The sequence below is a fragment of the Mandrillus leucophaeus genome, unplaced genomic scaffold (assembly GCF_000951045.1).
Source record: "Mandrillus leucophaeus isolate KB7577 unplaced genomic scaffold, Mleu.le_1.0 Scaffold127, whole genome shotgun sequence".
Classification (NCBI taxonomy): domain Eukaryota; kingdom Metazoa; phylum Chordata; class Mammalia; order Primates; family Cercopithecidae; genus Mandrillus; species Mandrillus leucophaeus.
In genome coordinates this window covers 3,451,786-3,477,737 of record NW_012101098.1, presented here as the reverse complement: position 1 = coordinate 3,477,737, position 25,952 = coordinate 3,451,786, and the positions used below count along the sequence as shown (strand labels likewise).

The 25,952-nt window shown below is 46.8% G+C and overlaps 1 protein-coding gene across 4 annotated transcripts in view; it reads right to left on the bottom strand.

Annotated features, from left to right (window-relative positions):
* Positions 1-5,297: 5,297 nt before the first annotated feature.
* ARSE (arylsulfatase E (chondrodysplasia punctata 1)) overlaps positions 5,298-25,952 on the bottom strand; it is a 31,024-nt gene continuing 10,369 nt past the window's right edge. For all 4 annotated transcript variants that reach the window (XM_011972114.1, XM_011972112.1, XM_011972111.1 and 1 more), the window contains 8 exons: positions 23,821-23,942; positions 21,537-21,659; positions 17,727-18,150; positions 14,803-14,939; positions 11,835-11,969; positions 8,617-8,779; positions 7,269-7,390; positions 5,298-5,678 (listed from right to left, as the gene is read on the bottom strand). In XM_011972114.1, coding sequence (XP_011827504.1) covers positions 5,320-5,678; positions 7,269-7,390; positions 8,617-8,779; positions 11,835-11,969; positions 14,803-14,939; positions 17,727-18,150; positions 21,537-21,659; positions 23,821-23,942 — 1,585 coding nt within the window. In that variant the 3' untranslated portion in view covers positions 5,298-5,319. The remainder of the gene's footprint in view (positions 5,679-7,268; positions 7,391-8,616; positions 8,780-11,834; positions 11,970-14,802; positions 14,940-17,726; positions 18,151-21,536; positions 21,660-23,820; positions 23,943-25,952) is intronic.

Genomic DNA, 25,952 nt, shown 5'->3' with positions numbered 1-25,952 from the left:
TCTGGGGTGTGCGCCCGCCCCTCCTTCATGCGCGTCATCTCCTGGCTCTCGGGACCTCCGGAACCTGCGCTTGGAAGCAGGTTTTCCCAGGTCGTCACACGGGGAGGCCGGGGTTAAGGAGGAGCTGATTAAACCCAGTTACGATTGACCGGGCGCGATGGCTCCCACCTGGGATCCCAGCAATTTGGGAGGCCAAGACGAGTGGGTCACCTGGGATCAGGAGTTCGAGACCAGCCTGGCCAACATGGTGAAGCCTCGTCTCTACTAAAAATGCAAAAATTAGCTGGGCGTGTTAGCTGACTTACAGAGTGACACTCAGTCCTAAAGAATAAATAAATGAAAATGAAAATGAAAAATAAACCCAGTTAGGTTTGAGCACAGGGAGCCCCTTTTCTTTTTGTCGGGGAGGGTCTTAGGACCTGCCCAGAGCGATCAAGCTGCGATTTCAGTTTCTCAAAACTTGGTGTTTGAAATGTCTGTTCCGGATGCTGGACTTGTTCTCTAAGTCTGGAACGGGAATGCTAGTTGGGCCCTTCTTTCTTCTTTTATTACTATTATTATTGTTGTTTTCAGATAGTATCTCACTCTGTCGTCCAGGCTGGAGTGCAATGGTGCGATCCTGGCTCACTGCAACCTCCGCCTCCTGGGTTCAAGCGATTCTCCTGCCTCAGCCTCCCAAGTAGCTGGAATTACAGGCACGCGCCACCACGCCCGGCTAATTCCAATTGTTATTTTTATCTTTGTTCCTTTCATGAGACTGCTGTTGAAATTACTCCTTCTGATTAACCGCCGGGCCCTCGACCCCTCCCCGTCTTTTCTGTGACTCATCCTTTTGTTTTTGAATGATGCAGTTTTGCTCATTACCCTGTCACCTAATTCTTTTTTTGTATCTTTGGCTCGCCTTTTGTTGTTTGTTTGTTTTGTTTTTAACTCTTTTGACCTCTAGAAAGGTCAAGGCTGAGAGTTGAGGCTGCAGTGAGCCTTTGTTTTTGTCTGTCTTGACCTCTAGTCACTGATTTTCTCAAGCCCCTTCATGTCTTACCTCACCCCCTCACATCCCATAGAAAACGCAAGATCTGGTCAAAGTATAAATTCGTATTTTGTAGGAAATGCTAGCTTACAGACCCACTTTCCCTCAAAGGGGGTTGCTTAGGTTCTCTTCCACTGGTCAGGGGCAAAATGATTCCATAGTCTTCAAGATAACAGCACTTTCTTCTTCCAAGGCTGAGACTGTCCAGGGTGAGGTTGTCACCGCCTCCCAAGGAAGTGGAACTACAGGTGTGCACCATCACCCCGACACATTTTTGTTAATTTATTTTTTTGGTAGAGAGTAGGTCCCACTATGTTGCATAAGCTGTTCTCAAACTCTTGCCTCAAGCAGTCCTCCTGCTTTGGCCTCCCAAAGTACTGGGATTACAGGTGAACCACTGTGCCTGACCAGCCACAAGACTCTATGTTGGGTGTATAGGTGGGAAGTATATCCAGGTCCTCCTCACCATTATTCTGCCTCCAACATTTATGCCATTTTTTTTTTTCCTTTGCAACTCAGTTCTCTATGCTTACCAAATGGAATCAGTAAGGTCGGGGAGGGGGGTGGAAGTTTGTGTTGAAAACAGGGATTCAGAAGCCCCTCCTTAAATTCACTGAGTAAGGATTTTCATAAATGAGGGAGCTGCCCTACACGCCCCTGGGATGGGATGATGGGGGTGCTTGTTCACGACAATACAGTCAGGAGCCCCCCTCCCTGCATTTAGTGAATTGGAATCTCCCAAAATGGTGCTGGGAATTCTATTTAGAAAAGACCATTCACTTTTAATTGGCAAATTTAGTTCATTTACATTGATTACGCTGGCCATCTGTCTGGAGCTAGTTCTTGAGCACTGTTTATTGCTTCTCTCTTTGTCCTGTTACTCTAAAAGAGCTTTTATCAGACAGGCTTGGTGGCTCACACCTGTAATCCCAGTGCTTTGGGAGACTAAGGGGAAGGATTGCTTGAAACCAGGAGTTTGAGAACAGCCTGGGAAACACAGAGAGACCCTGTCTCTACAAAAAAAAAAAAAAAAAAATTTAAGTTAGCCAGGCATGGTGGTGTGCCTCTAGTCCCAGCTACTTGGGAGGCTGAGGTGGGAGAGTCACCTGAGCGCAGGAATTTCAGGTTGCAGTGAGCTGTGATTGCACCATTGCACTCCAGACTGGGTGACAGAGCAAGACCCTGTCTCTAAAAAAATTTTTTTAATAACATTTTTTTTTTTTTAAATCTTTGAGGGCTTCCCAACTGGGATTTTTTGCTGAGCCTCTATCGCACAGATGGAGAAGGCCAGGCCTAGGCCTGGAAGGAGGCGGGCAGGAGACAGCCCAGGAGCAGTTCTGCAGGGAGGTTTAACAGGGGTGGAGCAGAGATTTGATCCTTGGAAGAAATTCTATGCTGCTGGGAGTTGAGATTCCTGAGAACTAGCGAGAAAAGAGCTTTGGGTGCGCTTCGGTAAATTATGTAAACACACTGAGCTGTCTTGGGTGCCCAGGATTTGGAAATGGGGCCTGGGGGCAGTAGGAGCTGGTGCTCCAGAAGTCATACTTGCGGGAGGTTGTGGGGATGGAAAGGGTGGGTAAGCCCTGACCCTGAGGGTCTAACATGACTTTCAGCACACGGAGCCTCCATGGGGACTTTGGCTTCAAAGCCATCAAGGTCAAGAGTGTGGCCAAGTGTGGAGACAGAGGTGACTCTCCCCAGTGGATGCTGAAGAACTTAAAGGTGACTCTATGGGCTGGGAACATCCGGCACAGCTGACCCGAAGTACTGGGTCTTGTTCCAATAGCCATGGCAATGGGAAAGCCATAGGGGTTAACTGGTTCTCCCTGCCACCCCTTCCTCCCTTTCTTCCTTTTTCTTTTTGCTTCTTTCCTTTCCTTCCTTCCTTTCTTTTTAGAGATGAGGTCTCACCCTGTCACCCAGGCTAGAGTGTAGTGGCACGATCATAGCTCAGTGTAGTCTTGAACACTTTGGGAGGCCAAAGGTTCAAGTGATCCTCCCACCTCAGCCTCCCAAGTAGGTGGGACTACAGGCACGTGTCACCACACCTAATTATTTAAATTTTATGTGGAGGCAGGGTCTCCCTATGTCATCCCAGCTGGTCTGAAACTCCTGGCCTCAAGCCATCTTAGTGTCCTAAAGTGCTGGGACTACAGATGTGAGCCACCACACCTGGCCTACTATTTCTTTCTTGACTCAAGAGAATTGGCTGGAGATGGATTTGACTTTTTTGGTCTCTACGCACAGTCTGAATTCTTGGAGGCTGATATGGATTGGATAAATTGAGGACACGTTCTTGAGGTGGTGACAAGGTGGGGCATTGCTCATCACATACCTAGGCTTGGAAGAGTGGGAGGAGCGACCTGTTGCTTGAACCTGAAGACAGAAAGAACTACTGGAAAGACCTCCTTACTCCCAGGAGAGAATGTGCTGGGGACTGAATTGTGTTGCCCTCAAATTCACAGGAATAAAGTTTTTATTCATCCTTTAAAATGAGGTCACAAGAGGGGGCCCTATCCCAATAGGAGTGGGGTCCTTATAAGAAGAGATTAGGGCCGGGCGCAGTGGCTCAGCCTGTCATCCCAGCACTTTGGAAGGCCAAGGCAGGTGGATCACTTGAGGTCGGGAGTTCCAGACCAGCCTGGGCAACATGGCGAAAACCCGCCTCTACTAAATAATACAAAAATTAGCTGGGCGTGGTGGTACACGCCTGTAGTCCCACCTACGAGGGAGGCTGAGACAGGAGAATCGCTTGAACATGAGGCAGAGGTTGCAGTGAGCCAAGATCACACCATTGCACGCCAGCCTGGGCAACACAACAAGACTCCATCTCAAAAAAACCCCCCAAAAAACAAGAATCAGAGGTAGGACACAGACAGGCACAGAGGGATGACTGTGTAAAGACATGGGAAGAAGGCGGCAGCTGTGAACCGAGAAACAGGTTCTCCCCAGACACAGATTCTGTCATGCCATGGTCTTGAACATCCAGCCTCTAGAACTGCAAGAAATATTCTTGATGATACCCAGTTTATGGTATTTTCATTCTAGCAGCCCAGACAATTAAGGCACAGCCTGATTATGCAATGACCTTGCAGCTCAGAGCTGGGGCGAACCCTGCCTGTACAGTGCGGCTTCCACAGCCTGAGTTTGCCCACATCACCTGGGGCATTGGGGACAAAGGAAAACCACTTGAAAACAGTTCCAACGGGAAGCAAGTTCATCCTTGTGGTTTTAAACAATAAACAAACACTATAAATGGGCACCACAGACAAAGCCACATCAGTGTCAGTTTTTATCTTTGGGGCCTATCTCCTGTTCATGTGCAAATCTGTAAGTCACAGAGACACCTTTGCTGGGACTTGGGCTGTTTGGGGCTACAGGGCAGCCTCTTCCAGACCGAGCTGGGGTCCATTGACAGAATCCTCCCCGACTCCAGGAGATACTTTGCCTCTCCAGTTTGGGTGTCTGAGTGATCATTCGATGATTTATTATTAATGTTTGTTTGTTTGTTTATTTTTGATGAGACAGTCTTGCTGTATCACCCAGGCTGGGGTGCAGTGGTATGATCTCAGCTCACTGCAACCTCCGCCTCCCGGCTTCAAGCAATTCTTCTGCCTCAGCCTCCTGAGTAGCTGGGATTACAAGCGTACGTCACCACGCCTGGCTTCTTTTTGTTTTGTTTTGTTTTGATAGAGATAGGGTTTCACCATGTTGGTCAGGCTGGTCTCGACCTCCTGACCTCAAGTGATCTGCCCGCCTCTGCCTCCCAAAGTGCTGGGATTACAGGCGTGAGCCACTGCACCTGGCCAATGTTTATTGTTCATTTCTACTTTTTCTTGCCTTTTTCTTTGTTTTCTTCACAGGGAGAAACTATTCATCCTTATGCAAATAGATATCTTAACATGACGCTGAAGTTTGTTTCATTTTTTTGTTTTCTTTCTTTTTTGAGACAGGGTCTTGCTCTGTTGCCCAGGCTGGGGTGCAGTGGTGCAATCATAGCTCAGTGCAGCCTCCAACTCCTGTGCTCAAATGATCCTCCTGCCTTAGCCTCCTGAGTAGCTAGGACTACAGGCATGTGCCACCATGCAGGCTAATTTTTTTTATTTTTGTTTTTGTAGAGCTAGAGTTTCATTATGTTGCCCAGGTTGGTTTTGAACTCCTGGCCTCAAGTGATCCTCCCGTGGTGGCCTTCTAAAGTGCTGGGATGACAGCCACCACGGTCAGCTGGTTTGTTTCAGTTTGAGTGACAAAATTTAGGAATCGGGGCTCCAGCTTTTCATTGCAGACATTTATTGTGGGCCGTCTTCCCTAAGGCACCAGCAGAGGGGGAATGGGCCACAGCAGGGCTGCAGCCATGGTCTCCAGATGTTGCCCAGCCTGTCCAGCTGCAGAGGAACCGGGCTGAGTGTCCGCTGGTGTTCCCGCACAGCCCGCTGGACTCGCTCCATCACCTGATAGAACACAGGCTCTGAGGCTGGTGTGAGGACGTGGGTCTCAGAAGGGTCTCTTGAGAGGTCAAAGAGCAAAGGTGGATCGTGGTGGAGTACTTTTTCCCCAAAGCATGGGCAGACTTTTCTTCCATAGCAGGCACCGGCTCCCTCTGGCTGGAACACCGGGGTCACAAAGTGGACTTTCCACGTGGTTCCTTCTGGTGGAAAGACAATAATTACCGGGTTGGTATAGAGAGATAGGGCGCAGTGCTGGAGAATGGCATCTTCATAAGGGCTAAAGGGTAGGAATAACCCAAGCGTCCATTGGATGCATTGGATGGACAGATAAACAAAACATCGTACATCTTACATGGAGGACTGTGTAGCTATGGAAAGGAATGACACACTGACACCGGCTGCAACATCAATGAACCCTGAAAATACTATGCTCAGAGAAAGAAGTTACAAAAGAGCACACATTGCGTGATTCCATTCATATTGAATGTCAAGGATAGGGAAACACATAAAGACAGGAAGTAGAGTAGTGGTTTCCAGGGTCTGTAGGGTGTGGAATGGGGAGTGACTGCTGATAGGCAGTGTCTGCTTTTGGGGTGATGAAAATGTTCTGGAGCTACACAGACGTGGAGGTTGCACAACACTGTGAAAGCACGAAGTGCCTGTGAATTGCACTTGGTCAGTTTTTTTTTTTCTTTTCTTTTTTTTGAGACGGAGTCTTGCTCTGTCGCCCAGGCTAAAGTGCAGTGATGCAACCTCCGCCTCCTGGGTTCAAGCGATTCTCCTGCCTCAGCCTCACAAGTAGCTGGGATTACAGGAATGCGCCTGTAATTGTTCACAAAGAAGATGAAATCATTTTAAGGTCAGGTGATTAAAACATTTGGAAGCACATCTAGATGCATAAAATAGACTACAAAAGGCTGGACGTGGTGGCTCACACCTGTAATTTCAGCATTTTTGGAGGCCAAGATGGGTGGATTACTTGAACCCAGGAGTTGCCTGGGCAACATACTGAGACCTTGTTTCAATTTAATAAATAAAGAAAAATTGGAGGCCAGGCATGGTGGCTCACACCTGTCATCCCGGCACTTTGGGAGGCCGAGGAGGGTGGATCACTTGAGGCCAGGAGTTTGAGACCAGCCTGCCTAACATGGTGAAACCCCAACTCTACTAAAAATACAAGGAATTAGCCAGGTGTAGTGGTGAGCACCTGTAATCCCAGCTACTCAGGAGGCTAAGGCAGGAGAATCACTTGAACCTGGGAGACTGTGGTTGCAGTGAGCCAAGATCGCACCACTGCACTCCAGCCTGAGCGACAAAGAAAGACTAGTCTCAAAAAAAAATTACAAAAAAATAAGAAAAAAAGGAGACGAGAAAAGTCTTGAACACATGTGTGTGCAAGTATGTGTGTGTGCATGTGTGTATGCATGCACATACGTGTGTGATGATGACAAAAGTTGCACTTCATATAGCGCAGGGAAGAAAGAATGAAATACAGCCCATACATGGTGTTTAAACTATGGGTAACAACTCCCCATCGTTTGAAGATGATTGACAGGTGATGTCAGAAGGCATGTCGCTGGAATGAGAGGGACACATACTGACAAAAACTAAATTTAAAAAGCTCGTGGAGAGGCTGGGCACGGTGGCTTACGCTTGTAATCCCAGCACTTTGGGAGGCCAAGGCGGGTGGATCATCTGAGGTCAGGAGTTCGAGACCAGCCTGACCAACGTGGTGAAACCCCGTCTCTACTAAAAATACAAAAATTAGCTGTAGGGGCTCCCCTACTCACTGTCCCGTTGATGCCACCTGGCTGCATGCAGGAACCCCTCACAATAATGCATCAGGAACTCATGGTCTGAGTGCTGGGCTGTCCCCAGGAGCAAGGGCAGAAGGTCTTGGCCGTCAATCACTCTGCAGGAAGGAACATGGCATGGCTCAGGGTTGGAACAGGGACTTCGGACATCTGTCCCTCCAACATCCACCAGTCCCAACCCCAGGTGCTGCACTCTATGTTGTATCAGTGGAGGGAAAGTCCGGGTGTGAGCACAGATGGATGGAAGGCATGTGTGTGCATTAGCACGCTTAGAAGAAGAATGCAGCAGCGGCCCACGTTAGTCACCACCAAACGTCACCTTTGGCTAAAAAGTAATTAATTGGCCGGGCACGGTGGCTCACATCTGTAATCCCAGCACTTTGGGAGGTCAAGGCAGGTGGATCACCTGAGGTCAGGAATTCGAGACCAGCCTGGCCAACATGGTGAAACCCCGTCCCAGCTAAAAACACAAAAATTAGCCAGGCATGCTGGTGCGTGCCTGTAATCCCAGCTACTCGGGAGGCTGAGGCAGGAGAATCGCTTGAACCCAGGAGGTGGAGGTTTCAGTGAGCCGAGATCGCACCACTGCACTCCAGCCTGGGCGACAGAGTGAGACTCAGTCTCAAAAAAAAAAAAAAAAAAAAAAAAAGCTGAAAGAGCCAGCGCCCAAAGACTGGAAGGTAACAAAAGGCCACCAAGAGTTCTGCCCAGGCCTTTCCTGGGCCTTGAAGCATGACAAAATAATGAAGGATTCCTAACAGGACCCGTTTAGGATGAAACACGTTTTACTGGGGGTCTGAAGAAACTCCCCAGACCTTCACAATGAAGTTTTATTGAGAGTCTAAAGAAACTCCCCAAACCTCCATGATTTAGCGGGAGACAAGATGAGGGTAATCACCCCAGCACCTGGAACCATTTAGATTAAGTCAATTTACTGAGGCTCCAGAGGAAGGTCCTCAGGACTCACACCTTAATTATAGATTAAAGGAAGTTGAATCACTTATGTCTTTAGATGAGTACACACTTACATGTGGACATACAGCTTAGAAGACATAGAAGCTCTGGAAAACTTTGTAATTTGGAGTTGGTCTAGTGATAATTTCCAGCCCTTCTCCCCGTACCTGGTTACAGAAATAAAACTCCTTCCTTTCCTAGTTCATTTGCATCTCGTTATTGGGCCATGAGAATAAGTAGCCCGACCCTCGGATTGGTCTGGGAACAATTTCATGGACGCCTTACTGCAATGCCAGAGTGACATTTTCATTTGTCATAAGTGTTGCTGTGTCTGTGCAAAGCTGAATTGTTTCTTTGGGTTGTTCTGTACCTGTCCTGGGGCACCTCACCGCCCGCCAGCTGGACCACGGTGGGGAACACGTCCATCAGACTTGTGGGCTCGCCAATCACTTGGCCGGCCGGGAGCACCCCGGGCCAGCGGAAGATCCCGGGCACGCGGATCCCACCTTCCCATCCTCCCATGCCCTTCCCACCTGTGTTTGAACACAGACAAAAGAAAGTGGTTAAAAAACAGAAATAGATGCTCAGCCTGGGTGCTTTAACTTTTCTGCATGTTTCACTTGTTTTAAGTTTCTCTCTCCCTGGGTCTCTCAGTTTCTCTCTCTTTGTTTTAGTGACATTAAAACATTCAATCTCATGTAGTTCCCCTGTAGAGGTTTGATTTTATATTTTTTATTAACCTTGTTATTGGTTAGCGTGCATTGGATTAAGTTAGGTCCTTCACTGCAAATGACTGTTGTCCTTATAAGAGGAGACACAGACACAGAGCGGAAGGCCACGTGGAGACGGAGGCAGACTGGAGTGGTGTGTCCACAAGCCCAGGGACACCTGGGGCCCCCAGGCGTTGGCAGAGGCAGAAAGGAGCCTCCCCTAGGGCTTCTGGAGGGCACATTTCCCTGAGACACCTTGATCTCAAACTCCTGGTCTCCAGGGCCAGGACAGGATAAATTCCTGTTGTTTAAACTGCCCCAGTTTATAATACTGACGTTCTTCATGGCACAGAGAACCAGACTGGGGAGAGGACACATTAACATCAATGGCAATGAGATAAAGGTTTCTGAGGAGTCAGGCCTTCAATGTGAAGTTGTTTTGGGAAGGCATTAGTGGATGTAGCTGGCATTTATATATCCCGTTTTACATGTGTACTAGACTGATGGATCCATCTACTTCAAAGCAAATATACATCATAGGTATATTTGCCAACATCAGCCTCCAAAGGTTCTTTCAAGGACTGAAAAATAAAGCTCTGTGAGCAGGGAGATGACAAAATGTGTAAGCACAACAGTGTGAAGTCATGTACACAGGGCAGCACATTTTAGAATCTTTGTGGGACATGAAATAATGGCGTGCTTGGAAACAATGGAATCCAGGTTTGAATATAATGTGGCCAGCTAGGTGTCTACCCTTCTTCCTTTTTTTTTTTTTTTTGAGACAGAGTCCTACTCTGTCACCCAGGCGAGAGTGCAGTGGCACAATCTCAGCTCACTACAACCTTCACCTCCCAGGTTCAAGCAATTCTCCTGCCTCAGCCTCCTCAGCTGGGATTACAGGCGTGTGCCACCACGCCTGGCTAATTTTTGTATTTTTAGTAAAGATGAGGTTTCACCATGTTGGCCAGGCTGGTCTCAAACTCCTGACCTCAAGTGATCTGCCTGCCTCGGTCTCCCAAAGTGCTGGGATTACAGGTGAGAGCCACTGCGCCTGGCCTTATCCTTCTTGGATGCATTGTCTGAAGGTAAAATTCAAACCTGAGTCCATACAATAGAATATATTCAGCCATGGAAAGGAATGAAACATTTCCACAACACAGATGAACCTCAGAAACATCACGCTAAGTAAAAGAAACCATTCACAAGAAAACCCACATATTGCATGATTTCATTTACATAAATGTCTAGAGTAGGAAAATACACAATGATACAAAATAATGTTGTGGCCAGGCATGGTGGCTTACGCCTGGAATCCCAGCACTTTGGGAGGCCCAGCTGGGAGGGCTGCTTGAGTTCAGGAGTTTCAGACCAGCCTGGGCAACATAACAAGACCCTATCTTTACAAAAAATAATTTAAAAAATTAAATAGTAAACAAACCAAAAACAAGTTTTTGGGTGATGGATGTTGGCACGGGGGACAGGGAGTGACTGCTGTGAGTACAGGATTTTTTTGTGAGGTGGTGAAATGTTCTGAAAATAAACAGTGGTGGGCCACATGATGATGGTTACACAACTTGATAATCTAAAAACTCCTGAATTATGCACAAAAACGTGGCAGGCCGGGTCTCACTAACGCAGGCCTCCGTAACAACTGTTTCAGCACTGACCGAGTGGTGAAGTTACATCTTAAAAGCTGAAACCACCAGTGCCCTTATGCAAAGGTTGGGATGTAACAAAAGCCCCCCAAAAGTTTGGCCCAGGCCTCTCCTGGGCTTTGAAGCGTGACAAGATAACAAAGGAATTCTTAGCAGGATCCGTTTAGGATTAAACAAGTTTTATTGGGGATCTGAAAAAACTCCCCAGACCTCCGTGATTTAGCAGGAGACAAGGTAAGGATAATCAGCTCTGGCACCTGGACCTATTCATTTATTTATTTATTTTATTATTTTTGTTGTTGAGACGGAGACTTCCTCTATTGCTTAGGCTGGAGTGCAGTGGCACGATCTCAGCTCACCGCAACCTCTACCTCCCAGGTTCAAGCGATTCTCCTGCCTCAGTCTCCCGAGTAGCTGGGACTACAGGCGTGTGCCACCATACCCAGCTAATTTTTTTTTGTCTTTTTTTTTTTTTTTTCCTTTTTGTGGAGAATGGGGTCTCGCTATATTACCCAGGCAGGTCTCGAACTCCTGGGCTCAAGCTATCCTCCCGCCTCTGCCTCCCTGAGAGCTGGGATTACAGGCATGAGCCACCGCGCCTGGCCAACTAATTTTTGTATTTTTAGTAGAGACGAGGTTTCACCATGTTAGCCAGGTTGGTCTCAAATTCCTGACTTCAGGTGATCTGCCCGCCTTGGCTTCCCAAAGTGCTGGGATGACAGGCGTGAACCACTATGCCCGGCCACCTGGACCCATTGAGATTAAGTCAATTTACTGAGGCTCCAGAGGAAGGTCTTCAGGACTCAGACCTTAGTTATAGATGAGAAGAAGTTAATCGCTAATGTCTTTAGATGAATGCACACTTACACGTAGACATACAGCTTAGAAGGTATAGAAGCTCTGGAGAACTTTGTAATTGTGAGTTGGTCAGGCAATAACGTCCAGGCCTCCTCCCTGTAACCGGTCACAGAAATAAACTCCCTCCTCTCCCAGGTCATCTGCATCTCAGTTTTGAACCACCAGAATAAGCAGCCTGACCCTCAGTTTGGGCCAGGAACAAAAATTCAAACTGGAGTATGTCAAATTATCACTTTTGCCCTGGAGAGGAAAAATCACTGTCCTTGAGCAATAATACTGACCCTCCTGGAAGAGACTGCCCTGTTGGGAATTGCGGGGAAGAGATAAACTTGCAAGATGAGGATCTGGGAGCATCTTAGCCTCACCTTTATAAATTCCATTCCAGCCACCGTACTGGGTGTGTCCAAGTTGATTCTCTAGGGAACCCCCGTGATCTGATGTAAAATAAATGAGGGTGCTGTTGGTCAAACCTTCCATATCCAAAGTGTCAAGGATCTGTCCTGCAAAGAATAGGTGTTTTTGAGGCCGTCAAAATAGAAAAATATCAGAAATGAAGCCCGAAGTGTATGCTTTAGTATTTGGAGGCTATCCACAAGAATGAATCCTTAGTTTTAACGCATAATGGAAGTCAGTTGTTTAATTTTGATATTATTTATTGGAGATTGATGTCTGACTTTGTGTGCACCCCATCCTTTGCTCAGAATTTTAGGCAACCTACAAGGACAAAATATCAAAAACTTAAAAGTGCGGCATGTCGGCTGGGCGCAGTGGCTCACACCTGTAATCCCAGCACTTTAGAAGGTCAAGGCAGGAGGATCATTTGGGGTCAGGAGTTGGAGACCAGCCTGGCCAAGATGGTGAAACTACATCTCTACTAAAAATACAAAAATTACCCGGGCGTGGTAGCACATGCCTGTAGTCCCAGCTACTTGGGAGGCTGAGGCAGGAGAATAGCTTGAACCCGGGAAGTGGAGATTGCCATAAGCCAAGATCACACCACTGCACTCCAGCCTGGGTGACAGAGTGAGACTCGGTCTCAAAAAAAAAAAAAAGAAAAAAAAAAGTGAGGCATGTGAACATTCCAGAGAAGAAAGCATAGGCTGAAAATGCAGACCAGTCCTCAGCAGTGACGCTGAGCTTCTTGCAGTCACACACGGGGGCACTCGTGTCATTAATGCCACTCACAGTTGGCCGGGCACAGTGCCTCATGCCTGAAATCTCAGCAATTTGGGAGGCTGAGGCAGGAGGCTCGTTGACCCTATGAGTTTAAGACCAGCCTGAACAACATAGCAAGAACTCGTCTCTACAAATAATACAAAAATTAGCCGGGTGTGGTAGCGCATACCTGTGGTCCCAGGTACTGGGGAGGCTAAGGTGGGAGGATTGCTCGAGCCTGGGAAACTAGGGTGCAGTGAACCGTGGTTGCACCACTGCACTCCAGCCTGGGTAAGAGTGAGACCCTGTCGACTAGGCGCAGTGGCTCACGCCTGTAATCCCAGCACTTTGGGAGGCCAAGGTGGGCGGATCATGAGGTCAGCAGTTCGAGACCAGCCTGGCCAACATGGTGAAACCCCATCTCTACTAAAAATACAAAAATTAGCGAGGCATGGTGGCGGGTGCCTGTAATCCCAGCTACTCCGGAGGCTGAGGCAGGAGAATCTCTTGAACCCGGGAGGCAGAGGTTGCAGTGAGCCAAGACCGTGCCATTGCATTCCAGCCTGGGCAACGGAGTGAGACACCATCTCAAAAAAAAAAAAAAAAAAAAAAAAAAAGTGAGACTCTGTCACACACACACACAATTAACTTTTTGTCCTTCCTTGCCTAGCTTGTTAAGGAAACAAAATGTTTTAAAAACACATCTTTCACCCAGATCTCTGATGGCAATTATTCTGAGGATCCTGGGATTCTCAAGCCCACCACCACCTAAACCCTGGGATTCCCAAGTTCTTTTTTGGGAGGCAGGGATGTGCTGTGCCCATATACGGGTACTCACCCAGCCCTGACTCACTCAAGCGATATTCCCCTTCCATCCTGTTCTAAACCCAGGAAATATGATGAGTGAATGAGGCAAAACAATCCAGACCCACAGGAGTTTACATTCTCCTGGGGGAACATGGAAAATCGACCCACCTAACACATGGTCATGAAGAGAAACAATGGCGGTGCTGTGTTAGGAAAAAAAGAAGAAAGAAGACAGAAGAAAGAAGAAGAAGAGGAAGAAGTGGAAGAGGAAGAAGAAGGAGGAGGAGAAGGAGGAGAAGGAGAAGAAGGAGGAGAAGGAGGAGAAGGAGAAGAAGGAGGATGAGGAGGAGGAGGAGGATAAATATGAAGAAGAAGAACAAGAAGAAGAGGGGGAGGAGGAGAAAGGAGGAAGAGGAGGAGGAAAACAAAGGCAAAACAAAAAAGGACCACAGGAGAATGGGGGAGAAGATGATTGGGGAGGAGCTACGTTAGGGGTGAGTCAGGGCAGGCTCTGAAGAGGAGCCAGCGAAGCCTGAGGAGGCATTCCAGGAGGGAACAGCAGGTGTGGAAGCCCTGACAGGGGACAAATGTGAAAGATACTGTGTGGTGTCCACGTGGCCAGAACGCAGCAGGTGGGGAGGACAAAGGGGATGGGTGGAGATCAGACTAGGATCTGGGCAGCAGCAGGTCATGGGGCTTTTGTAGGCGAGAGGAGGAAATGTAGTCCTATTTTCAGTGCAGGGGAGCCACTAGCCACTCTACAGCAGAGAGGAATTTTCTCTGCTCTTTCTTTCATTTGTCTACCACACGACGATAGGATGTAGACATCTTTGGGGCCAAAATTCTGTATGCCACTTGGGAATTAAGACATGGAAATCTCTGAGGTCATTATTGTATCTAACACATGGGGATTAAGACGTGGACATCTTTGGAGTCATTATTCTGTCTTCCACATGGGAATTAGGATGTGGACATCTTTGGGGTCATTATTCTGTCTCCCACATGGGGATTAGAAAGTGGCTACCTTTGGCCATTTTTCTGTCTACCATATCAAGATTAGGACGTGGACGTCTTTGCAGCCATTATTCTGTCTAGGGAGTGGACAGCTTTGGGGCTATCATTCTTTCTGCACATGGGATTAAGACGTGGACATCTTTGGTCGAATAGCAATGCCTTCCATGCACGTGTTATGGAATTCACTCTCTGCTAATGGAGTGAAGATCTGTCCTATAATATTTTGGACTCTTAAAATCCAGTTGCACTGCAATCGCTATTCTGCCTCTTCTGTCTTTAACCTTCTCGTTCTTTGTTTCCTTTCCTGCTTCTGTTGCTGGAGGGGAAGCAGCCCGTTTTCCCTGGAAGGGCACTTACCTACCATCCAGTCCATCTCCTCTACGTTGTCCCCATACAGCCCGTGGAGACTCTTCCCGAGGAAGTTCTCCATAGTGATAAGAGGGATGTGGACATGCAAAAAGGAAACAAAGAGGAGGAAAGGCCCATGCTTATTCCTAAAAATAAATACAAAGCAATTAAGGTTACCTTTTTGGTAAAACAGAGATTGAAGTCCTGTAGATACTAAATATGGATCTCATTTGTCACATCCTTACTCAAATGTCTTCTCAACTCTGCTCACCAAAAAGAAACACTCAAAACTCTTCTTCAACAGAAAAATAATTCTTATGTTTAACAATCTTCCTTTTTTTGTTGTTATTTTAAAGACAGGGCCTTGCTCTGTTACCCAGGCTGGAGTGCAGTGACATGATCTCAGCTCACTGCAGCCTCAATCTCCCAGGCTCAAGTGATCCTCCCACCTCAGCCTCCCAAGTATCTGGGGCCACAGGCATATGCTAACAGGCTCAGCTAATTTTTTTTTTTTTCGGTAGAGACAGGGTCTCACTATGTTTACTAGGGTGGTCTTGAACTCCTCGGCTCACATGACCTGCTCCTGCCCATCTCAGCCTTCCAAAGTGCTGGATTATAGGCGTGAGCCACCATGCCTTTCTGGTCTGTTACCTCTCTCTCTCTCTTTTTCTTTTTTTTTGAGATGGATCCTGGCTCTGTCGCCCAGGCTGGGGTGCAGTGGCATGATCTCAGCTCACTGCAACCTCTGCCTCCTGGGTTCAAGCAATTCTCCTGCCTCAGCCTCCCAAGTAGCTGGGATCACAGGCATGCGCCACAACGCCCATCCTGTTTAAGACTCATTAACATCATGAATTTTCCCTTCCCTTCTGAAATCTATTTAAAAATCCACACTGGGCCAGGCGTGGTGGCTCACACCTGCAATCCCAGCATGTGGGGAGGCTGAGGCAGGAGCATTGCTTCAGCCTAGGAGTTCAAGACCAGCATGGGAAACAGCAAGACCCCATCTCTACTAAAAATACAAAAATTAGCGGGGTGTGGTGACATACACCTGTACTCCCGACTGCTCGGGAGGGTGGGGTGGGGGGATCGCTTGACCCTGGGAGGAGGAGGTTGCAGTGAGCTGAGATTGCACCACTGCACTTCAGCCTCGACAACCGGAGTGAAATCCTCTCTCAAAATAAATAAATAAATAAATAAATAAATAAATAAATAACCATACTGATTTAGTGCATCCTTTTCCCCCTGAATATTATAATGTTCTAACTCTACATACGTAATGCAAAGTTAAAAGAACTGCAGGTTACTGTCTGACATGACTTTTGTTTTGTTCAGTTATTTCAATATATATTTTTGACCTCAAGCCTTAACTTAGAGAATAAGTGGTGTTGCACATTCGATTTTCTTTATAATTGCTATCATGTAGTGAGGATTAGGACATAAAATAGTTATAAAAAGCACACTTTAAAAATGAGGCATATTGGGTTATTAATATTATTTTCATTGTCCTCCTTGAAAGTAGTGCTTTAGCTTCTCCCTCCCTTCACCTGGCCTTCATGGTCTAATCTAGATCCTTAAAGCATAAGAGCAATGGTGAAGGTGGTAGCCTTAATTAGAACACATCGGGCTGGGCATGGTGTCTCATGCCTGCAATCTCAGCACTTTGGGAGGCTGAGGCAGGAGAATAGGCTGAGCCCAGGAGTTTGAGACCAGCCTGGGCAACATAGCCAGATCCTGTCACATTAAAAATCAAAAAGAACGCAACAGTCTTACCTGCTTTAATTTGCAAGCTAATTGTCAATGTCCTTTCTGTCATACATTAGGTATTGCCATGAAGAACTCTCTAAGAGGCTGGGTGCGGTGGCTCACGCCTGTAATCCCAGCACTTTGGGAAGCCGAGGTGGGTGGATCACTTGCGGTCAGGAGTTCAAGACCAGCCTGGCCAACATGGCAAAACCCATCTCTACTAAAAATATGAAAGTTATCTGGGCATGGTGGTGCATGCCTGTAATCCCAGTTACTTGGAAGGCTGAGGGACGGGAATCGCTTGAACTCAGGAGCAGAGGTTGCAGTGAGCCAAGATTGCACCACTGTACTCCAGACTGGGCCACAGCTTGAGACTCTGTCTCAAAAAAAAAAATTTCTTTTTGAGACAAGGCCTTGCTCTGTCACCCAGGCTACCTTCATAGCCTCACTACATAGCCTCAACCTCCTGGGCTCAAGTGATCCTCCTGCCTCAGCCTCCCAAGTAGCTGGGCCTACAAGTGCATGCCACCACAGCCAGCTAATTTTTAAAATCTTTGTAGGAATGGGGTCTTGCTGTGTTGTCCAGGCTGGTCCCTAACTTCTGGCCTCAAAATATCCTCTTTCCTCAGTCTTCTGAGTAGCTGGGATAACAGGTGTGTACCACTATACCCAGCTCAGCTGTAACAATGTTTTAATGGACACAAGGCAAGTCACAAGGCTCCACTGACCCTCATCTATGCCCCATTTTTACCAAAAAATTGTCCTTCTAGGTCATGGCTATCCCATTCTTCAAATGTCAATTAAAGAAGAGGCTTTTTTTTTTTTTTTTTTTTTTGAGACAGGTTTTCCCTGTGTCACCCAGGCTGGAGTGCAGTGATGTGATCTCAACTCACTGCAACCTCCACCTCCCAGGTTCAAGTGATTCTCCCACCTCAGCCTCCAGAGTAGCTGGGATTACAGGCACGCACCACCACACTGGGCTAATTTTTGTATTTTTAGTAGAGACGGTGTCTCACCATGTTGGCCAGGCTGGTCTTGAACTCCTGACCTCAGGTGATCCTCCCACCTCGGCCTCCAAAACAGCTGGGATTACAGGAATGAGCCACCATGCCTGACTGAAGAAGACTATTTAGGATGCATTTTCATTCCAAAGCTGAGTGCTTGCAGGAAGCTGACACTTTTCTGCTGACCTTTTGAGAAAGGACGCGACCTCCTGCAGAATAAGGGGCGTCGCTTTTTGGAAGCGCATGGGCTGCTCCGTGATGGTGTGGTTTCTCATCAGCAAGCAGTCAGCATGGACAATCAGAGCACCCACAAAATAGGAGCCTGCGAGGAGGAGGACGGCCCAAAGCGCTGACCAGATGACCGGCGTCCACGAGACGGGTATCAGGTGTGTGAGCTTCCCTGCTACCAGTGTGAGGGCAACCAAGGCCAGGACTTGGAAGAGAAAGTTGAGTTTTTGTTCCAGGTTGACACGCTTCTCTGAGAGTTCCCAGTGGGCGCAATCACCCATCAAGGAGAAAGGCATTCCGTAGAAATGGTCAAAGCCATGGTGGAGGGGGTGGTGGCAATGATCGCTGGCTGACTCACAGTTGAGACCCAGATGCCACTTTCCTGAGAGGCAAAAAGGATGTTGATGTGACAAGCATCTGAGCACAACTGGACATGTCGATATTGACTGTTTGTCGCATTCCTGATACTCTGTTAGACACTGGGGGGCCAGGAGATTGCAGAGAAGTGTGGGCAGCACTAGCTGTTACTTGCACCCCGCAATCTGGCCTCATTGTTTCAGGGGAATGAGGACCCCGTGTGTCAGCTTTAACCAAAATATGAGTTACCTGTGACAGGTGGAACAAATTACTGTAAAACTGTTCACTTAAGACAGCAGAAATGTATCCTCTCCCAGTCCTAGAGACCAGGAGTCTGAGATCGAAGTGTCTCCAGGCCACACTCAAATTGGAGGCTCTAGGGGAGGATCCTTCCTGCCTCTCCCAACTCCTGAGGGCTCCAGGCCTCCCTGGGCTTGTGGTCGCATCCCTCCAGTCTCCGTCTCCATGTTTCCATGGCGTTGTCCTCTGTGTGTGTCTGCGACCTAATCTCTTGTCTTATAGGGACAGCAGTCTTTGCAGTAGGACCCACCGTAGAGACCTCATCTTTACTTGATTATATCTGCAATGACTGTTGTGAGCTGGATCCTGGCCTGCCTCAAATTTCTGAGTTGAAGCCCTAACACCCAGGACCTCAGAATGTGACTGTGTTTGGAGACAGGGTGTTCAAAGAGATAAGTAAGGTAAAATGAGGTCATTGGTTTGGCACTGATACGGTTTGGCTGTGTCCTCATGCAAATCTCACCTTGAATTGTAATAATCCCTATGTGTCAAGGGTGGGGCCGGGTGGAGATAATTGAATCATGGAGGTGGTTTCCCCTATACTGTTCTCACGGTAGTGAATGAGTCTCACAAGATCTGATGGTTTTATAAATGGGAGTTCCCCTGCACATGCCCTCTTGCCTGCCGCCATGTAAGACATGGCTTTGCTTCTCCTTTGCCTTCCACCATGATTGTGAGGCCTCCCCAGCCATGTGAAACTGGGAGTCCATTAAACCTCTTTTCTTCATAAATTACCCAGCCTTGGGTATGTCTTTATTAGCAGTGTGAGAACAGACTAATACAGGCCCTAATCTGATAGAACTTGTGTCCCATAGGAAGAGAATATTAGGGCACAGACACATGCATACTCTCTCCAGAAGCTCTAGGGAGGATCCTTCCTGCCTCTCCCAGCTGTGGGTGGTTCCAGCCATCCCTTGGCTTGTGGTCACATCACTTTAATCACACTGCTTTCTCCTCTCTGTGGCCCAATCTTCCTGTACCTCCATGTTAAATGAAGCCTTGTCCTTGCACAGTGGGCCCAGCTGGATAATTCAGGATCATTTTCTCACCTCAAGATCATTCACTTAATCACATTTACAAAGACTCTTTTTGCATATAAGCTAATATTTGCTAGATTCAGAGGTTAGGGCCTGACATCTCTGGGGACCATTATTTAGTCTATTGCACCTTGTTCTGCAGTGCAATGATGAAGGCCAGAAAGCACCATGTGATATCATCAGCATGGGCAGAAGACTCCTGGGCTTTGGAATTGTCCTCTCTTTGAGAAACCACTATCATAGTGGCCATGGTTGAAGTCAGTGGTGGGTTTCGCAAGGCGCACCTTTCAAATTCAGTCAAAGCATAGTCTTTGCTTCCATGCGGCCACTACTATGGTGTTGACAAAGAGATGTCAACCACTCCAGTGCTGTCTGCCATCTGGAAAACCTCATGATTGCCCAATGAATATCCCATAAGGATAGACTCTTCTGTTTTAGAAAAATTATAGTTGGCCAGGCATGGTGGTTCACAACTATAATCCCAGTCCCTTGGGAGGCCGAGGTGAGAGGATTGCTTGAGCCCAGGATTGCTTGAGACCAGCCTGGGTAGCATGGGAAGACCCTGTCTCTACAAAAAAAATAGAAAAAATTAACCAGGCATGGTGGTGCAAGCCTGTAGTGCCACCTGCTTGGGAAGCTAAGGTGGGAGGATCACTTGAGTCCAGGAGGTCGAGACTGCAGTGAGCCATAACCGCACCATTGCCCTCTAGCCTGAGTAACAGAGTGAGTACCCTGTCTCAAAAAAAAAAAAAAAGTCTATTGGAAAAAATGCACCTTTGTTTGATAGTGATGACTGAATCTCCCCAGATTTTTTTTTTTTTTGGTAAAAAATTAAAGAACATTTTATAATTTTTAATTTTTAGAAATATATAATTTATTGAATTTTATATTCATTGTATCCACTAGTCATGTTGTTTGTTATCAATAAATGGAACTATTGATAAAAATCATTACTATAACACAATAATGATAATGGCAACTTGGTCTCCTCTCAAGGAACTATTGCCATTAATTTTGTTTTTCATCCAATACATAACATGCTTTGTTGACTTGTAGAAGAATAACCATGTTAGTTATGGAAGCTGACAGGGAGGTATAATTCTAGTAGACATCTTCATACACACTGAAGGGAAAAATAGGTAGCATTACAGAGCTTTTTGATAAAAGAATGTATTTTTTCTTATTTTTTTTTATCATGGTCTACGAGAACATTGTGTGAGATGCCAAATATTTCATTAAGGTGATGTTCCTTTTCTTTCTTTCTTTTTCTTTTTTTGTAGAGACAGGGTTTCGCCATGCTGCCCAGGCTGGTCTCATACTCCTGGCCTTAAGCGATCCACCCACCTTGGCCTCCCAAGGTGCTGGGATTACAGGCATGAGCCACCGCGCCTGACCAGAGTCACTTTTGTAAAGGCACTAATCCCACATATGAGGCTCCACCTTCACAACCTCATCACCTCCCAAAGGCTTCACCTCCTGACTCCATTACCTGGGGGGTAAGAGTTTCAACACAGGAATTTTAGGGGGACACAAACATTTAGATCGCAGCACTAAACTAGCTCAATTGATCCATAAACCAACCATGAAAGAGCTGAAGGTGTTCAGTCTAAGACACTAATGTCTAAGACACAAAGTCCATGTGAAGGGCGGGAGAGGATCCCACAGAACAAAGAAGCGATTTCGTGTTGTGCAACGGAGCTTGGAGCGTATGCCATAGGCATGAGCCCATTTTATTTCTTTTTTAAATTTATTATTATAATTATTTTTTTGTAGAGGTGGGGTCTTGCTATGTTGCCCAGGTGGGTTTCAAACTTCTGGGCTCAAGCACTCTGTCCACCTTGGCCTCTCAAAGTACTGGGATTATGGGCATGAGCCATCTTGCCTGATCTGGTATTTCTTGAGTATCTACTTTGCAGTAAACAACCTGGAAAGTAACATGGTTCCTAGATATATGCAGCTTTCTGTCTAGTGGAAAATCCCACAGCACCTCACCCATTTTCCTTTCCAAACTTTTTAGCTGAATGTCCCTTCCATATAAAAGTCATGCGCGTACCACTTTTAAAAACGCACATACCTATGAGTCCAGTGGCATAGCCTTTCTCTTTCAATATTTTTGCAAAAGTCGTCTCATTTGTTGGAAGACCTCCAGCTGCCCCAGTCCATTGAAGAACACGGTAGCCGATGCTGGAAACCATCCCTTTGAGCAATTATCAAGAAAAAGAACTACTGTTACACATTTTGTTTTCTGTTTGTTATTTCTTATTTATTTAAAAATAGAACGCTTGGTAAAAATCTCTCTTACTTAAAATTAAATTGAAAATGGACTTCCTATATGACTTTGCCTAGTGGATTGCATTTTTGGCAGCAAAGTAAATGATTAATTTGTTGAAAACGTTAGTGAGAAGATGGACTTTCCTGTTATGTGCAGGTTATAAGTAATATAATTCAGTGAAAAAGGAATAAAAACTTACAAGGTTTTTTTTTGTGTTAATTAATTTATTTAGAGATGAGGTCTTGTTCTGTCGTCCAGGCTGGAATGCAGTGGTGTAATCAATGCCCACTGCAGTCTCGACCACCTGGGCTCAAACGAGCCTCCCACCTCAGTTACCTGACTAGCTGGGACTACAGGTGCGCACCACCACACCTGGCTAATTTTAAAATTTTTTGCAGAGACAGGGTCTCACTCTGTCACCCAGACTTGAGTGCAGTGGCATGACTATAGATCACTGCAGCCTTGAACTCCTGGGCTCAACTGATCTCCCACCTCAGTCTCCCAAGCAGCTGGGACTATAGCGGCACACCACCATGCCTAGCTAATATTTTTAAATTTTTTGTAGAGATGGGATCTCACTATGTTGCCCAGGCTGGTCTTGAACTCCTAGACTCAAGTAAATCCTCCCACCTCAGCCTCCTAAAGTGTTGGGATTAGAGTCATGAGCCATTGTGCCTGACCTAAAAATGATTTTATAATTTCATCAAACTCTTGATATAATCCAAAGGTTCTCAAACTTGTCTGCCCATTGGAATCGTGTGGGGAGCTTCAAAATATTCTGATGCCTGGTTATCACCCCAGGGGTGCTAATTTTTATCAGTCTTGGGTGGAACTTGGGCTTTCGGATGGTAGGAATATCCTCTGGATGATTCTAACGTACTGACAAGGTTGGTAGCCACTGATAAAATTTTATTCTGCTCTCTAGACATTCCAAATCTTTACCCAAGGGTTCGTTTGTATGTTTTGAGACAGCGTCTTGCTCTGTCACCCAGGCTGGAGTGCAGTGGCGTGATCTCGGCTCACTGCAACCTCCACCTCCCGGGTTCAAGCAATTATCCTGTCTCAGCCTCCCAAGTAGCTGGGACTACAGGCACTCATCATCACACCCAGCTAATTTTTGTATTTTTAGTAGAGACGGGGTTTCCCCATGTTGGCCAGGCTGCTCTCGAACTCCTGACCTCAAGTGATCTGCCTGCCTCGGCCTCCCAAAGTGCTGGGATTATAGGCATGAGCCACCACACCCAGCCTCTACCCAAGTTTTTTAAAATGTAGGTGTTACGTATCATTATTATTATTATTAAAGTTTTATCATTATTTAGCTATGGCAAGGCCAACAGATCAGGAGATGACTGTCATTGGAGATATAGTTTATTACAGTTCTTGATAGTTTATTACTCACAGTTTAAGAAGAGGCAGGGGTGAGCCATGCTGTGTGATTATATGGGGAAGCTTCAGGGTTGGTCAGGAGGCAGAGGGAGTGAGGGGAAAGCATGGAAAAAGCCTTTCTTATTTATTGTTTTTCCTTTTTGGAAAGCAATTGGCAAGGTAGGGTAAGTCGGCTTAAGACTGGCCAGTTTGTACAATTTCCGTGGGCTTTCATCTGTAGGGGCTGTCCCTAGAAAGCTGGTACCTGATTCTGGGGGGATTAGGTCAAAGAGAGAGTGGCCCCATATATGAAAACCTCATAAAGGTGATGGTTAGGGGTGTGTGCTCTGGATTGATTGGTTTATCTATGAAAGGTGCACTCCCAAGTGACTTGTTTGCTGTCTCTAAGAACTGGCTAGCCCTGGGAGGGCCAGTCCTGCCAAGGTCAGCAAAGCCCTAAGATGTCAAAGCATCAGAATACAAAAGCTGCCTGGGCACGGTGGCTCATGCCTGTAATCCCAGCACTGTGGGAGGTCAAGGAAGGGGGATCTTTTGAGCCCAGCATTTCAAGATCAGTATGGGCAAGATAAAGACACTCCCGCCCCACCAATCTCTATTTAAATTAAAAAAAAAAAACTAATAAAAAAACCAAAATGTAAAAACTGAAAACTATGATTAATACACCAGGCTGCACCCTAGTGCAGTTGTAGGAGAGACTAACCTGATCGAACAGGGTATCTGCCCGTGAGGAAGGCAGCTCTGCTTGGGGTGCACAAAGATGCGGCAGAGATGTGTTGGGTCAGCTTCACGCCGTCCTCTGCAAGGCGGTCAATATTTGGAGTCCTATGGAGGGACAAATTAACAGCTTTACTTGTTAAAATTAGACAGGATTGTCATAAGCACAGCTACATGCTACTTAATAGGAGGTCTGCTGGTCATTGTAGAGCGCTTCAAGATGTTCTTAGGAATGACCTAAACGTAATGTCAAAGATTTCTAATGTTTTCTGAACCTTCAAGGAAACATCAACTCATTTAAATAGAAGTGAGTGGCTGGACGCGGTGGCTCATGCCTGTAATCCTAGCACTTCGGAAAGCCAAGGCAGGAGGATTGTTTGGGGCCAGGAGTTCAAGACCAGCTGGGCCAACATGGCGAGACCCTGTCTCTACCAAAAAAAACCTACAAAAATAGAAAAATTAGCCGGGAATGGTGGCGCATGTCTGTAGAACCAGCTACTTGGGAGACTGAGGAAGGAGGATTGTTTGAGCTCAGGAGTTCGAGGCTGCAGTGAGCTGTGATTGCAACACTGTACTTCAGCCTAGGTGACGGAGAGACAACCTGTCTCTGAAATAAATAAATGAATGAGTAGATAGAGTGACTAAGTTTCCATAAGGCACTATTGGTACTGAGAGAGCAACCTCAGAGGGAATGCAGAACTGAGAGCCCAGGGCACCTTCTCCGGGACTCACAGTGTTCATGAGAAGGTTTGACTTCATGGACGCCAACACACTGTAAGTGCTACATGAGGGTGGAAGGCTGGAATTCAGACAGGAGGATGGACTAGCTCTAGCTCATGACAGATGGACACACCAGATTTTGGCATTAAGAGGGTGTGGACCCTCCTAATGAAAAGCAGAGCTTTCCAGCAGGGAGGATTGAAATCCCGCGTGAGTGCTGGGCTTGGCTAGATGGCTAGGGTTGGGAGTGAGATGGAGATCAATATTGGTCTTCCGCTTACAGGCAACGACACTGATGTCTTCTGTATGTTTGTTTATTTGTTTGTATTTTGAGACTGAGTCTCACTCGGTTGCCCAGGCTGGAGTGCAGTGGCACTATTTGAGGCTCACTACAACCTCTCCCTCCCGGGTTCACGTGATTCTCCTGCCTCAGCCTCCCAAGTAGCTGGGATTACAGGTGCCTGCCACCACTCCCAGCTAATTTTTGTGTTTTTAGTAGAGACGGGGGTTTCACCATGTTGGCCAGGCTGGTCTTGAACTCCTGACCTCCAAGTGATCAGCCTGCCTTCGCCTCCCAAAGTGCTGGGATTACAGGCGTGAGCCACCATGGTCAGCCTGTTTATTTTTTGAAACAGGGTCTCACTCTGCTGCCCAGAGCACAGTGGTCTGATCACAGCTCACTGCAACCTCAAACTCCTGGGCTCAAGTGATCCTCCCACACCTCACCCTCTTGAATAGCTAGGATTACAGGTGCATCCACCATGCCTGGCTCATTTTTTTTTAATTAAAAAAATTAAAATGTGCTGGGAGTGGTGACTCACATCTGTAATCCCAGCACTTTGGGAGGCTGAGGCAGGTGGATCACGAGGTCAGGAGATCGAGACCATCCTGGCTAACACGGTGAAACCCCGTCTCTACTAAAAAATACAAAAAACTAGCCGGGCTTGGTGGCGGGCGCCTGTAGTCCCAGCTACTCGGGAGGCTGAGGCAGGAGAATGGCGTGAACCCAGGAGATGGAGCTGGCAGTGAGCCAAGATCGTGCCACTACACTCCAGCCTGGGTGACAGAGCAAGACTCCATCTCAAACAAAAAAAAAATTAATGTTTATATTTTGTAGAGGTAGGATTTCACTGTTTCCTAGGCTGGTCTTGAACTCCTGGCCTTCAGTGATCCTCCTGCCTCAGCCTCCCAAAGAGCTGGGATTACAGTCATGCCCGGCTGATAGCATTTCTAAAGCATTGTCCATTATGTACTGGGTGGATAAAAATCATATTTAAAAAATGAAACGAGGACGGGCACAGTGGCTCACACCTGTAGTCCCAGCACTTTGGGAGGCTGAAGCGGGTAGATCACTTGAGGCCAGGAGTTCAAGACCAGCCTGGCCAATATGGCAAAACC